At 43.1% G+C, this 15,846-nt stretch overlaps 1 protein-coding gene across 4 annotated transcripts in view; it reads right to left on the bottom strand.

Annotated features, from left to right (window-relative positions):
* runx1t1 (RUNX1 partner transcriptional co-repressor 1) overlaps window positions 1–13,120 on the bottom strand; it is a 53,121-nt gene extending 40,001 nt beyond the window's left edge. For all 4 annotated transcript variants that reach the window (XM_029514271.1, XM_029514273.1, XM_029514272.1 and 1 more), the window contains exon 1: window positions 13,069–13,120. In XM_029514271.1, the coding sequence (XP_029370131.1) occupies window positions 13,069–13,096 (28 nt within the window). In that variant the 5' untranslated portion in view covers window positions 13,097–13,120. The remainder of the gene's footprint in view (window positions 1–13,068) is intronic.
* Between the last annotated feature and the right edge of the window lie 2,726 nt (window positions 13,121–15,846).

Genomic DNA, 15,846 nt, shown 5'->3' with positions numbered 1-15,846 from the left:
CTCCCTCCTCCTTTTCCTCTCCTCTTGCCGACTGGTGTGCTATTCATGGCGGACCCATTTCACCTTTCAGTGTGTTACGCCTGCTCGCCACAATACATGCTAATGAGGTAGAACAAATGACTTTTTTGCTGTGAGTGCATGCATGTGTACGGGCCTGTGTGTGTGTGTGTGTGAGCGGATGGGTTCCTGAATTCTTCCAATCTCAGCTGCTCGCTACCAAACCAGTCGGTTAACGGCCGTACGAGTTGTTAATGGTTATGCAGAAACCATTTTTTTCTTCACCTGAAGGCACAAAATAGCAGCAAATTACTCACACGTGATCTTATGTCTCTGCACACAGATGCTGGAAACACTAAACTCGCAATATAGTCAACAATCCATTTTACACAAGAGTCTAGGGAACTGTATTTTAAATTCCCCTCCCACTGTGCCTCAAAGATCAATAGCAAATAAACCACATGATGGTATATGACAATGGGCCACTGCCCCATTTCATGCCAGTTTGGGAAACCTCCTATAAATCCTCACTCACAGCCACCTTCCATTTATCTGGCACTGAGCGACTTCATCCAGCTCCAATCTGATCTGCTCACCCATGATGAAGTGGAGAGGTGGCTGTCAGTGGAGACAGAAGAGGGGAGAGAGTGCAGTTTCCAGTTCTCTAACACACATGACACAAGATGAAGAGCGCTGGATTTGTTGCTACAGTACACGAGACAGAACAAGTGACAGCAGCAAGAGAAATGGTAACAGGGTGGAGAAAAACAACAAAAAAAAAAAAAGGGAGCAAGAAAGAAAAAGGGAGTGCCGCGGTGTTGAAAGAAAGAAGTGCTACATAGAATAGAGGAAGTCAGGAGACATTTTGGAAGAAGCAATACAAACACATAAACAAGGGGGAAGAAAAATGTGTAGGACTAAACATACAGTTTGTCAAAATCAGTTCCCCTGGAAGTCTGACCCCTTAAACTGGCTGCTACTCACGTCTCTCCTTATCACTAGGTGGCGCTAATGACACATCTGTACACCTGCCAGCGCCCCCCACTCCCCCCCTCTTCCCATGGTGAATCACTGTGACAGCCTGGCTTGGCAGTCGTAATTAACCGAGTGCGATAGCTGGTGTAGCGCTCCACAGTGAGCCACAACACAGCGAGCTGGCAGTCTCAAAGGGAGAAACTCAAAGGGAGACATGGAGTGGACTGAAGTCCTCTTTTCGAGATGCCACAGGGAACTATGGCTGTGAGTGTGTGATGAATTGTGTGTATTCCTTCAAACCCGGAGGACACACTGAGCACATATCGGAGGCACACTCTCTAAATTGTGTTTTCATAACACCCTCAACTCACTGACTGATAATGAGGGTAACTGCTAGTTAACTTTACAGTGAGGGAAAGAAAGTAGCTTTATGAGTGTTTTCATTTCTCTATTCATTGTCCTCACTGTTAAATATTGCCACTTGGCTGCTGATGAGGTCAGTGTGGGGCCAAAGGGTGCCAAATGGTCCTAAGAAAACATTGGTATCCACATTTATTAGTGTGGCTTAAGAAACATTTGAAAGCCTTGTTTTTTGAAGAATAGCAGAATTTCTGCTTTTAAGTCTGCTGACCTCAAAGAATGCCATTTGTTTTTGGAAAAAAAAAAAAACATTCTTCCCACAACAACCATAGAGCAAACTGTGTCCCTAAGTTATTTCAACACCCAAAGCATTCAAATAAACTGCTCACTTCTGCTTATCAAAGTCAGAGTTGTCTCAAAATGAGGGCCCCAACTCATATGGATATAAGTGTTTCCATACAAATAGCCCTAAAATCAGTTCCACGGCAGTTGCGATGGATTAATAGAAACTGTGCCACAGTTTTTTTTAACTAGTACAGTGACAGGAACCAGGCCATTCCTGGCTCCACTCCCGGCCCCTGGGGCCCAGAGCCCAGCCCAATTTGCCACACAATGGGCCAGCTGAATGAGAGGAACCACCGGCAATCCAGAGATAGCACCGCTGGTCAGGAACCAGAAAGGGAACCAGAAGGAACCTGAAAGGGAGGAGGGGGGGAGGGGGGGGGGCAAAAGGATGGGAACCCAGGGAACAGGGGGGAGGAGAAGGGTGGGGATGCCTGGCTGGTTGTGGTCAGGATGTGTGCGAAGGGGACAGTGTTTGTGTGTTTTGTGTTGAGGACAGTTTTGCCCTGTTCAGATAAGTGTCTTGTTCCCATTCGAGACACACCATGACTTGCACATATGCACACACAGTGGCACACACGCACACACACACACACACACTCACACATCATTGATGCAGTTTTCGCTCTCTCTCTCTCTCTCTCTCCACGTCCAGGATGTTTTTCATTTGTTTTCAAGTAATTAAAGCTGGAACAGTGATTGTGGGATGGAAGGCGGCTGGAGGACAGTTTGACGTAAGGAAGGAGGTTGGAGGGTGGTGGTCGGACTGCTGGCCCTAGACCTGACCCCTTCATCCTTGCTCTTGCCCTGAGTAAGAGGACTGTCCTATCTGTCGTCCTCAGATACTGCCTGGGGGGCATGGAACAGTATAAGTCAAACCAGAGCAGCGGTGCTGATGGGAGTCAAACCACGGACACAAACACAGGTGAAGAACGGGATAAAGTCAAAGGGAGAAAGAGGTCTGAATGTGGCGCTGGTCCTTTCACCAGATCTTCTGCTCTGCTTTGGGGGGTCTCCAGTGAAACACATACACACACACACACACACACACAGTGCCCACTGTTTCCATGACAACAAGAGCGCCAGATATGCTCTCCCAACTGTCAAAGGACCCAAGCACAAATGCATGTGCACATGTACGCACATGCTAATATACACATGCAGTGCAAAGGTAGGTGAATGCTAAAGTGATATTTTTTAACCCTGTGTTAGCTCGTGGTGTGGCAGGAAGAAAAAGGGGAACTGAAAGATGAATAGCAGAAAGAAAAGGGAGAAAAAGAGAGAGAGAAAGCAGGAATTGCTGACTAAGACTGAATTACATTTTTTGTTGGCAGAGAAAAATATCTATTTGAATGAAACTTTGCACAGTTTTTAACACCGTCATATTCATATCACAATCCCGATTTATATTTGCAAGGTGTGAATAAAAACACTGGCACAGCGGTGTGCCCCAAAACTACACAAAAACCCCAGCCTGTCTATCCATGTGTCCATCTCCATGAAACAATGCAGCCTCTCAATAACACTTTGAAAAACAAGACGTTGTATGAGCTGCATACTATTTATGCCACATTTTACAAGTTTTCTTCCACATACCATGAATACAACATTTCTTCCAACCACTTAAATCCCACTTGGGCTATAATTTTCTACTACAGTAGAGCAGCTATATATAGTATATAGTGCGGCTTGCATGTAGCTGTGGTTCGGAGTTGCTGAGTGAACTCCTTCACATGGACTAGTTAAATATAGGTTGACTGATTTCATATGTTATTTCTTCCCAAATGCTAAAATGCTTCCAGTATAGAGGCAGTTTAGCTGCCTGAAAGAGAGAGACTCTCAAAAACACATTAGAAGTCTGAAAGCTGAAGCTTGTATCTGAGCTCAGCAATTTGGAAACTCATAAATGTTGTTTAACATCTTGTACGGGGTTATTTCATTCTCTCTCTCTGTTGTCTGTCACTACCTTCATCTCCCTCTCCCTCCTTCTGTGGCTTCTGGCGTCAATCTCCAGTGGTTTAGAGTCGCACACAAATGTGTCCCACTTGCTTTTCCTCTCCGCTTACACTATTTTCAGGGTCTTGTTCTCCAACTGGCACAGGCAAACAGGCTTACATCAGAGCCACAACCTCACTCACCCTGTCTAATAACCTGGCTTTCATTCTAAAACACAAGAATCCCATTTTTGGATAGTTCCCACTGGTCTGACTAAGCCCTAAAGTCTAACAGCCTGACAGCCTGACAGTCTGAGCTCATGAGTGTTTAGTCCACAACAATTATGTCAGATTACTAGATGACTATTAATCTCCTGATTATTACAAGGGAATCTTTATTCAATATTTCAAACATGCACACGTTTCTGTCAAAAAGGTAGATGAGTTTAGTTTTGTTCCAGCAATGACTTTGGCAAAGTCCGCAGTACATTTCCTCACAAGACAGATATCTTATTTTGTGACGAATCTTCATCTCATCTCCACATTTTCACCTTGCAGCACCTCTCTGTTTGTCCCCTCCTCTTACCCAATCTTTAGTTTTGTTTCTCTAACCCCCTTTTGTAATCACAATCTTAATCCTTTGCAGTCAGTCCCCCGTGAAGAGACCACCCGCACCCGACACAGGCACACACAAACACACACATGAAGTGCAAACAGAGGTCTGCTCAACGCAAAAGCGCCACTCATCAGGCTCAAGCCTCACTTCCAACTAATCACCACCTGCAAAGCCATTTTTGGTTGCTTTGTTACTTTGATACACAAACAACTTAATGCTCTGATCAAACATTTGGGGTACCATGTGAAAAAAACCAACACTGAACGACTGAATTATTACAACCAACTCAGTTCATTTAGCTACAAGTGTAATCCATCTTATATGGTAATGGTAAATAAACATGGGTTCAGTCTAAACACACAAATGTGTTTGAGCCGTTGTATTTGTGTGTCCTCCTCTAATCAGCTGGTCTTGTTATTGTCCTACCAGGCAAAAGCCTAGGGCAGTGCACAACAAATGCATTAGTGTCTTTGGCAGAAAGGGGCATCTGTCATGTGTGGGCACATGTTTTTTTGTGATTCTGTCTTGTAGCCTTGGGCAAAGCGGCGAAGACCCTTGTTTTATGCAAATAGCCAACTATGCTTTCTGGTCTGGGTCATGCTGGGATAAAAATATATTTTATGCTACATTTTAGTGTTTATTTTAATTTCATAAAATTATGTGAGACTGTGTTGTGCTACAGTAAAATATGATTTAATGGCACACAACAATAACAGTGTTCTTGGTGTGCCTTTGTTAAGCAGCTAATAGAAAATAAAACAAGGGTATGTGGTAGAGTGAGAGTGGTATGTATGATGTATTCACGCAAGAAGCAGACGGAGAAAAGCAGGGGCAGGTTTTTTCATTTATTTTACTGTACAGTAATATGTCGCACCATATAATCCTGAGATGCTACGCCCCCCATCAAACACACTGATGACATACACCACTTAACACAACCCTCAAAGCTCCTTCTCTATTCCCTCACTTTAGATTGACAACTCTGCCATATGGTGCCGAGCTGCATATCTTTGTCTGAATATTCAACTTACTGTCTGCGAGAACAATTTGGTGAGCACACACCTGCCTATCTGTTTGTAGATGCACGGTGTGTATTTGATGTGTAGCTCAGGTCTGTGTGTGAGATGGTTAAATTCGCAAACATGAAGTCACAGCTGCGCCACAATACGCGAGGTCTGTGCAGCTGTGAATTATACTTGGACAATTTAATACAACCAAAGAGGAAATAGCAAATTAAGGTCTTCGTTTCTGCTGCGCTGCTAAAGCGCACAGCTAAGAAAAACATTTGTGTGCATTCACTCTCAAATAAACTTCCCTCCTTCCTGCACCTGAATTGACGCAAGACGTCTCAGATTCTTAGACCAAGAGCAGCAGCTTGATGTTCTTCAGGCCTAAATTGGTAGTTGAGGTGCAGACAGAGACCCAAGGGTCCTACTCAAATACTTAGGGGAAAGAGGCTTTCCTCTCACTAAAGCATCCTCAAACTAACATCTAGGTAGTAATTTGTCCTCTCGCTGGGGAGGCATAAAAACCAGAACCCCAAATTCTTTGCAGTTATGGAAAAAATGAAAAAAGTCAAAAAAAAAAAAAAAAAAAAAAAAAGCAAAAATACTTTATCTCCCCCCTAACTGAAAGTTATTACATTTTCTGAATGGTATGACTTTCTAATGGCTAGCATATGTGAATATGTGTGCACAGAGAGAGAGCAGTAGTTGAGGATAAGTTAATAGCACAAGCAGAGGAGGAACTACGAACCCTTGGCTTATAAAGGATACTTGTTTCCCCACTGCACTGAAAACCAGATGTTGATAAAGAGACATAAGGGGGAGGAGAGAAGACAGATGGGTAAGAAATTACCATCACTTGGGCCAAACATCTTGAAACATCTGCAAAAAAATTTCGGACCTTACAAGGGGAGATGGATTTATGCTCTCTCCTGGATTTTTATTGCTCTGTGAGAGCCCTTCTCCCTCCTCTGCTCTGCGCCTACTCTCAATGTAACCAGGACTAAAGAGTTTTTACCGCAATCTGGAGCTGTTTAAATCCTGGAAAAAGCTTGGATTCTTCCACAAATGGCTTTATCATGTCGAGAAGACAAACACATCGGTAGACTGAAGGAACCATAAAACTTCAGAGTGTGCCACAATATCAAGTCTGCACAAGTTCACATCACGCAGGCTAACTGGATATGAAACACTATAAATGTCAAGGTACATTGCAGTGCAGAGACGACGGTGTGTAGACAACCTGCATACGTGGGACCAAAAACATCCTTTATATCATATTTCTAAAAGAGGAGTTTAGTTACTATGGAGACACATCATCTATGTTACTATGAAACACACAGCTGAGGATGACATGTCCATATGGTGAGAGTACAACAGAGGGAAAGAACAGATGCTTTGATGAAAGGGCTGTCAATCGCAAATCCATAGGAGCAGCTCAGGTCATGAATGTATATCAGACGACACAACAGATACAGAGACACACACACACACACAGATAGATCTATTTGTCTCAGCGATAGATAGAGAAAAATAACATTAGATGAACCGTACTGCACTGTCCCCTCCGTTTTTCTGAGCTTTTCCATCTGTGACATACATACACGAGCACACATGCACACACATCTGAGGAGAAGCATCTCTTGAGATCGCTATCTATTCATCAATACGTTGCTAGAGCCTCACACCTAATCCCTATGTCCAACTGAATTACAACAGCTTTCTTTACTTTAGCACAATTTTCAGCCAGAAAACCAGGACTTTTCTGCTACATGAAAAATGGAGAGTATCATTATTCTGAGCATAATCTTTTTTGGGGGGGGTAGAAATGCCATTAAATATAATTTTTTATTGAGATAAAAATTTTGTGCAATTTTGTTCCTGCCAAAGACTGTGATCATACAAACATACACCAGTTCGAGCTATTATAGGTTAGATGGGGATGAAGGTGGGGGGGGGGCACTATGAACAGGATGCACGACAAGTTAAACAAAATGGGGCTTTTACTTGGCCTCATTTTGGGAAAATTGACCAGCTTCCATTTCTTTATGTAACCCCCACTGTCTCCTCTGCCACGCTCGTCTTTCTCTTTCCATAAAATGGCCCATCCTTGAAATAACTGACACTCTGCATTTATCACTCGAGGCACCTGCTGTCTGTTTGACAACAAGACAATTGGACGGAGCAAGCGACCGTCGTTCCATTGTCCTATCTCCCTGTTTGTCTGTGACACTAACCGACAACAGCTGGAAGCCCTCTCTTCCTACAATACCCATCATGCAAGTCAAATTCAACCACAAAAGAGAAGGGCTTCATTATTTGGCTGCACTGGTGTGGATTAAACTAGCAAAGAGAGGAAACAGTGATTTAGTTGTGTCTGCTGATGTTAGATAAAAGGCTTGAAGGCAACAGTGAAAATGTCTGCTCTGCAGTTGTTGACTGTATTCTATTATGAATATTAATGAAACACATCTTAAACGCAGATGTGCGTTGGCTTTTTGCACTTACTCCCTCACACACATGTGGGTGTACAGAATCACAATATGTGGACGTATGCATCTCCTCGCACACAGAAACACACAAACTCCTACATACCCATCTCTTCTTCTCTCTCTAGCTGTAATTGACTGAACACGTCAATACTCGGAGGGAAAAAAACAGAGGGTCCACTGTCTGCATCTATTGATCCGCGCTCCTCTCCTTCTCTCGCTCCCTCTCTCCCTCCCTGTCTGCTGATCTTAATTACACTTCTTTTCACCAGGCTAGTCGAGAATCCACTCCTGTGGCTGCCCTTTTCATAAAGTGTATCATCCAAATCCATACATCAAAATTAACACAAGAATCTCCGGCTATAAATCAGATATTGGGGGTCACCAAAAGGAAAAGCCCTGGTGTTGGTCGTAAAAAAAATTTTAGATAAAGAAAAGGGTGGGAAGTTAATTATTTGCACATGGTCATGCAGGTCAGTGTTAACATTGTTGAATTTTTATGCAGTGAGCAACCTGGGGTGAGGTGAGGAAAACCGCTAAAGCGTGACGATGCTGAGGTGAGTTTCTCCCCACCCTTGCTCTCACTCGTTTTCATCTACTTCAATTTTCTTTGTGTCGCTCTTTGTCAGTTTGTCTGATTTTCTGTCTGCCTGTTTGTTTGTTTTAAGAGCTGTCAGTCTGAGCCCACCCCTCAACCTCTCTCTCTCACACACACACGTACACACAAAAACATGTAAGGACAAAAACGACTTTAATGACTAAGTTTTATGGACTGGTAGCAAAGCAAGCTGGTCTATTCTTCAACAATTGTCCTCTTGTGAACTGCGGAGAAAAAGAGGCTCCTAATCGCACAGTTTCACACTTCACCTCATTAATCAAACCTGTGCGTGTGTGTGGGTGTGAGTGTGTGTATGTGTGTGTGTGTGCTCCCACCTTCCATCATCCCAAACCTCTGCTGAATCACAAACAAAAGCTATTAGAGACAGCAAGTGCAGTAATCTCTTTCCACACACGCCCACACATGTACGCACTTTTCATATTAACCTTCACAAAAGACATGGAACATACACAACCACACACAGACACACACACTTTCATCTACCACCCGCAAATTCCTCTCCTTTCCATTGTCTAATCTTTAAACGTAAATTGGGCGACAGGTGAATATCGAGGTGGTGAGGGATAACAGGTAACATCTTCACTTGGCCACATTATCGCCAGTCCACATCACTAAGAAGCTCCCATTGAATATTGTTGCCGTTGTAAGAATGTGGGGAGAAACACACTTCTGTGTGCGTCCTTATTATATCCTTTGGACATACTGTACAGACACCTGCATGTGTGCTTACATTCACACACAAGCACACAGTTGGAGAATCACAACCAGTGGCTTATCTTTTGGAATAAGAAAAGGGGTCTTGTCAGGATGGCACATTGTATGTATGTGTGTGTGTCTGTGTGTGTGTATGTGAAGGGAAGGCAATGTGCATTAGGGCGATTACAATATCAGCCGACTCCAGATGGAGGCAGGAAAATAAACAGTAGGAAAGGGAGAGAGAGAGAAACCGAGAGCAAGGGGGCAGGCATCATGAGAAGGAGCTTAAGAGAGAGATTCTGTGTGTGTGTGTGTGTGTGTGTGTATGGCATTCTGCCTGTGTGTGATACAGTTAAAGAAAGTGAAGTTAATTAGCAACTCAATCCCAGTCTATATACAGAGGACTGAGAGGACAGAGTGTGTGTGCGCCTTTCTGCTGCCCTGCACATGTCTGTCAGTGTGTGTTTTAGCCCAAGAACAGGAGTTGATAGAAAGGAGTTGTTAGAAAAATTACATTTCCCAGCTCTGTCTTTAATTTTATGGGTGAGGAAGAAAGAAAAAGAGGGGTTCACATTCAGTGAATACATTTCTATGAATATAATTTCCTATTTGTTTCCTAAACGGCTTGTGTTGTTAACAAACTGTCGAGAATTTACTGCATCCATGAAACGTGATGAATGTCCGGACTCTGCCCTGTTGGCCTCTTCTCCAGGTGCCCTATAAGTCTTATGTTATCTGGAGTAAAAACACGAACAACACCAATAAAATCAGTTTGTAGCACTGAGTGTTGACTTTGACATTAAATAAGCCCCGGTAAAGGCCAACTCACAGCTACAATAAAGCAGAGACCTCTTGTTTTTGTGAGCAAAGGGAGAGCGCCCACTAATGCAGATACACAACAAGCTCCAAAACAAATGCATAGCCTACATTGAGACACATATACTTGCCGGTCTTTAATACCTCTGGCGCTCTTTCATGGGTGATGAAATTCAATAAGCAGTGAAAAGAACTGCCCTCTCGCTGATAACCATCAATAGGCCTATCGATCTACAAGGGCATGCATGTGTGTTTGGGTGTGTGTGTGTGTGTGTGTGTTATTCCACGGCCGTGAATAATCACAATGGATCTGTGCATCTTGAAGGAGTGCGTGGACCAGTGGGTTTTATTTGTTTATATATTTGTTAGTTTGGATCATTATTCATTTTGATGTTAGAAATAAGAGCAAATCACTTCAGAAAGTAAAACGTTAAAACCAACACTCGCTCACTTAAAACCAAAAGAGACTACACAAGCAGTGTAGGTGATTGATGGATTATCAGTTCTGAGCCACATGGTGATAAAATTTTGCACCAAACCACGTGAATAACGGCTCTGTGGTATTGGAATAGCTGAAATATATGCAGCTGATAGTAGGGGCTTCAGGGTGTAGCTGGCATATTAACTCTGTTGAGTCATCATCGCTTGTTCACCATATCTCAAACCTGGACCGCATCCAAACGTCTGTGCTGTCATACTTAAAAGAAGTGCTTTGTAATTGCATCACGGCCCCAGAGCCTCCGTGTGACTCCGCACTAAAGGGGAAATCAGCTGAAATAATAGTCATTTATTGTTTGAGGCTGTGATCTAAATGTTGTGTTTGAATGCAGTATAAGTCACTAGAAAGCTATTAGCTGTGGTTAGCATCAAACAGCACTAAAGGGAAGAATGCAGATAATCAAAGCAAAGTGACCGTGTGTGTGTCTGTGCGTGTGTGTGTGCGTGCGTGTGCGTGTGTGTGTGCGTGTGTGTGCGTGTGCGTGTGTGCGTGCGTGTGTGTGTGTGCGTGTGTGCGCTGATGACACACAGCATTTTCAACTTGCCAACTTGGGAGGATGTAGTTTCTCTGTGTGTTTGTGCGCGTGCGTGAAGGCGAGAATAAAATGGCTGCCATCATTTTTTGCAAGGCCACATCCGTGTCTGCAAGCAGCAGCCTGATGCATTTGACCCTATAGCCTGAGATGGAGGGAGGGAGGGAGGAGGGGGGAGGACAGGTGTGAGGCAGGCTGGTGGCTGGGCAGATGGCCCCTGGAAGTGCTGGTGGCTGATGCTGAACCGCAGTTATAGCAGCTAACGTTCACGCAGGCCTTTTTATTTCTACAGTGTGTGCAGCTACACACTCGCACACAGTGATAACCTGCAAACATCACTTATTTACTCTCCCCTCATCACCAGCTTTGTTTACCTTTCATGTACTCGTTCCCTCCCTCTCTCTCTTTATCTCTGTAAACACACACTCCAGGTAATGGTCTTTTCAGTCAAGTCACTACTTTTACAGAAGTCCCAATGGTTAAAGAATGAAAACACACAAACATACAAAACAAAACAGATGACACTAAATAGGACCATTGCGGGAAATAATAATAATAAATAATTAAAATTAAAACTATGTATGTATGTCCACATATCATCTGCCATGACAGCTCTCAAATACTGGTATACTTTGTTTTCTAATAGAAATTGCAACTTTGCTCCCTTTCATCTACATTTAACTCACCAAAAACTAAATCAGCGGAGGGTCAAGCCTTTAAGAGGAGTTTACAGTCAACCTATTGGATGTCTACAAAGCTTTATACTGGACTATTTGGCGTGCATGAAAAAATGATGAAATAATGGAAAAGCCCAGTGGGTTTCCAAAGACATTTCTCTGTGTCCAATCCAAGCCGTGAGAACAGGCGGGCATCAACAGCAGGTTGTGTCCCGGCAGCCTCCCTCTCTAACCCGCATGTCTGCTCTTTTCCCAGTCTGTATAAAAAAAACCCCTCCACTATAGCCTGAACCCTTCAATTTCAAACCTACACCGCTCCATTAAAAAAGAATCTGCTTCTCTGCCTTTTCGGATAATGTGGTGATGACAAAGTCGCAGCGGGTGGAGATGGAAACTTCACATGGTTTAGGGAAGATGCGTTTGACAGTTGTAACAGAGCTCATGGTGGATGTTTTCAAAAGCAAACTCTGAAATGCAAAGACGGAGAAAAAAAAAGCTTTCTAGGAGAGGAGAGGATGAGAGGAGGCTTTCTAAACACAGACAGAGTCGCAGCCTCCACGAATCTTTCCACGTAAACTGCGAACAACCACAATTTCTTAGTAAAAAAAAAAAAAAAAAAAGAAGAAGAGGAATGACACAATGCGTTGGCTGTTGGTTTGTTTTAGAAAGTAGTGACCATTAGTCTAATTAGTAATCAGTGTTGCTTCAGTTCAAATATAAACCCTTCCTGTGCCAGATACTGTCCACCCCCTGCTGAAGACTTCGCTTTCCGAGGACTGTCAGCTGATGGAGGGGCCACCTCACTTTGAGAAAAGATTTCTCACTAATAAAAAAATAATAATAATAAGTAAATAAGTAAAAAAAAAAAAGGCTCCACCAAAACTTGACCTGACTGCTTAAATCGCCTGTTGCCGGAGAACAAACTCCTCGTCCGGGCTTCAAGCTCATGAATTCATATCTGCTTTTTGTACAAACGGATCCCTGCCGGAGCACACAGCCGCTCCACACAGACCGCGGAGGCTGCCGACCGGCCGTCCGCAGGCGCAACAATGGCTCAAGTGCTTCAACAGAATATTTAGATTTCCCTCGGCTCTCTCTCTTTCTCTTTTTTATTTATTTATGTTTTTTGTAAATTGGGTGAATCCACAACTTAAAAATCATTATCTTGAGGCACATCCATAAAAGCCTATTCCAATTCGCCAGCATAAATGAAATGCGTTTGGAAACCTACAGACAATTTTCCTCTTATTATTATTCAACAAAACGCATTTCTGTAAATTAGCTCATTTAGAAAAAATCACGATAGTTTCCTTTAATTTGAAGCGTCTCCCATTCATACATCCTGCCTGCTTTGCATGAATATATACGAAACAAAGCACAAGTAAAATAAAAAATAAAAAAAAACTCATCGGGATTTGGGTCAATGTGATTTTTCTATTTAAATTTGGCTCCCATATGTTGATATGAGGGCATGACACACTACAGCTGAGAGGAAGGTAGATGCGTACTCACACTGAAAAGAGGCAGAAATTCCCACCATGCGGTACGTTGGTGTGAGGAGGGGGGGGGGGGGGGGGGTAAATAATTTCCAGTCCCTTTGACTCCGAGCAACGTCCCCGAGATGATCCGCTCGAATCGGGAAGACGAGAGCTACAGAGTCCAGCAGCCGGCTCCGAGGGGCTCCGGCGGCTTCAGTACTTCCACAAAATGTGGCTCAAACTCCCCACAAAGCAGAAGGACAGCACTGAACTATCAGTCACAGAGGATGTGCAGAGCTGGGAAGTCTTGTAGAGAAAAAAAAAAAGAGAGAAAGAAGAAGAAGAAGAAAAAACAGAAGCAGAGAAGGAGGAGAGATGAGAAAGAGATGGAGAGGAAGGATGCAGTCGTGCGCAGGGCACCCGAGATGTGGGTATTTTTCTTTCACTCGTCTTTGCAATTTTTCTTTCTTCTCCTGAATCCCTGAAAACGTCGATGGTGGAAATCGGTTTGGAGAAAATAAAATGTTTAAAAAAAAAAAAAAAATGTCATGCACACACCCTGGATCTCGGGGCTCCCAGTTTTCTGCTTCTCTGTCGGCGTGGGGAAGAGGAGTAGCCGCACTCTGCCTCCAGTCGGCGGTGCGCAGCAGAGCCAGGTGGCGGTGGGCGGGACCGGAGCGCTGCTGAGGAGGAGGAGGAGGAGGAGGAGGAGGAGATGACTGGGCAGCAGCCAGCATCTGTGCTCCAAAACAGGTTGGAAAAAGCAGGGTCAGGTCAAGTCGAAGTGTTTTCTACTGTGCAGTTGCTTTTTCACGTCAATGACTCCCCGGGAGACAATACCCCGCTAAGATTTCCTTTTTATACAAGGACGCAAGAAAACGCGTGGATGTCGGCGTATTTTTATTGGTGATATATGAATGGTCAGGTTAACAAGTATTTCTTGAGAATATGACTACATTTTCACACTTAAATGGCAAACTGGAAGTGTTTCTGCAGTCACCATTTTCAAATAAAGTTCATCAATGGTGATCGAGCCTACTGATGACATCATGCAGAAGTGTCTACTATAACTCTGCAAAATCATTTGAACACTAGTTGGTAACACAAACTTACTGACATGTACTCCATCACCATGAAATGCATATATGTGGTTCAAAAGCAAACATGCAATAGGGATTTTTTTCACCATAGGTTTTGCCAAAGATAGACTGACAGGATCTTTTGAAAGTGTTGTCACTGCCACATATTCATCGATGCCATCTATCTCTGCAGACCTGGGCAAAACTTTAGCAATTGTTGAATTTATAATAGTCTAGAATAAAGAGGTCAGTTCTGGGTGCAGTCTGATGGGGTGAGACGGCGAGCATAATTACATCACAATAGAAATAGAAGCAAAACAACAGGGTTGGTTTCCCCCTTCTGAGACAGCTCTTGGCAAATAAAGGAGTTAAGTCTGACGCTGAACTGTAAACGTAATGAAATCAAATGTAATCAGTTGTTATGCTAACATTGGCAAAGTATCAATGGCAAAAACTGGAATAGGACAAGGTGGGAAGAATGAAAGACAAAATCTACAGCCCCCTTTCTTTCCAAAAATGGTAATTTATATTTTCAAGTTTAGCCAAAGCTTCAATGGGGTTTCAGCATTCTGGCACTGTCAAATCAAGTGCGTGTTTTTAAATTAGTCTCTAATTCAACAACAATATAGATTATTGGGTTGTTGAAATTGCACCCTGAAGGTGACAGCATACCAGACAAGTGTTGTCATGCTACAATTAAAAAAAAAAATGCTAGTCAAGCTTATAAAAAGATTGTGGTTCGGTTTTAGGCAAAACATGGTTTATGAAAAGATTGTTGCTCGGGTTAAAATAAGCACTTCCTTAAGGTTAGGGGATAATGACGACGGATTTGTGCCTCAATCTTGCGGGAGCAGTGAGACACAGAAGAGCCATCCCCCATTACTTACAATGAAAATGCATTATCAAGGGTTTTCTTTTTAGCCACTCTTGACACAATAAAAATGCACAAGAACAAATGTGCGTGGGTTGGAAAAAATATATCTTAATGTCACATCGAAATTCTACTTTGCTTTCTGTGGGCAATTATGAGGCATTTTATTTATTAGTCTATTTTCTCTTATTTTTCGTCCTACGTTGGGACCTCTTGGCGTGCTCTCGTGGTCTTTGGTCCCTGCTTTGAGAGCCACTTGCACAGACAGCCGTGGAGTGTCATGGACACAAACCAGCCAGCTGAGCGTTAGAGGAGCTGGTTGGCTGTTGTGTGTGTGTGTGTGTGTGGGTGTGCATCAAAAAAATGTAGGACTGCATGATGCATGTCTACACTTACACTTGCATGCACATACTGTATCTCTATCTCTCCCTCGGCTGAAAAAGGAACAGGCAGGCTGGTCTGCAGTAACCTAAGGCAAACACTTTCCCCAAACCATCTGGAAGTCATCTCGTCTGCAGAGCCAGGGAAAGCACAGAGCAGAAGCTACGTTTACAACTCGGTGATAACAACTGGTCCACTTGAACTACATGGTTGAACAAGTCATGCACCATAGACTGTTCATAACATATCATAAAAGGTTCTTTTCTATTATATCCTGTTTTCCAATTCTCATTTTCTTAGTGCCCTTTCGTCTGGCTGAATAATGATGTATAATTTCACCCTTTTCTTGAAGAACATTTGGCTGACTTGGTGACACAGTTTAATACAAAACAACTCGCTATAGATCATTTCAATCTTACAGTCAGGTTCCAGCTGAATATAATCTCACTCAGTGCGTTTTGGAAAAGAATTTATCTGTTTT

The sequence above is a fragment of the Echeneis naucrates genome, chromosome 11, assembly GCF_900963305.1.
Source record: "Echeneis naucrates chromosome 11, fEcheNa1.1, whole genome shotgun sequence".
Taxonomy (NCBI): Eukaryota; Metazoa; Chordata; class Actinopteri; order Carangiformes; family Echeneidae; genus Echeneis; species Echeneis naucrates.
Note: the sequence above shows the minus strand (reverse complement) of the source record. Positions and strands in the feature narration are given on the sequence as shown.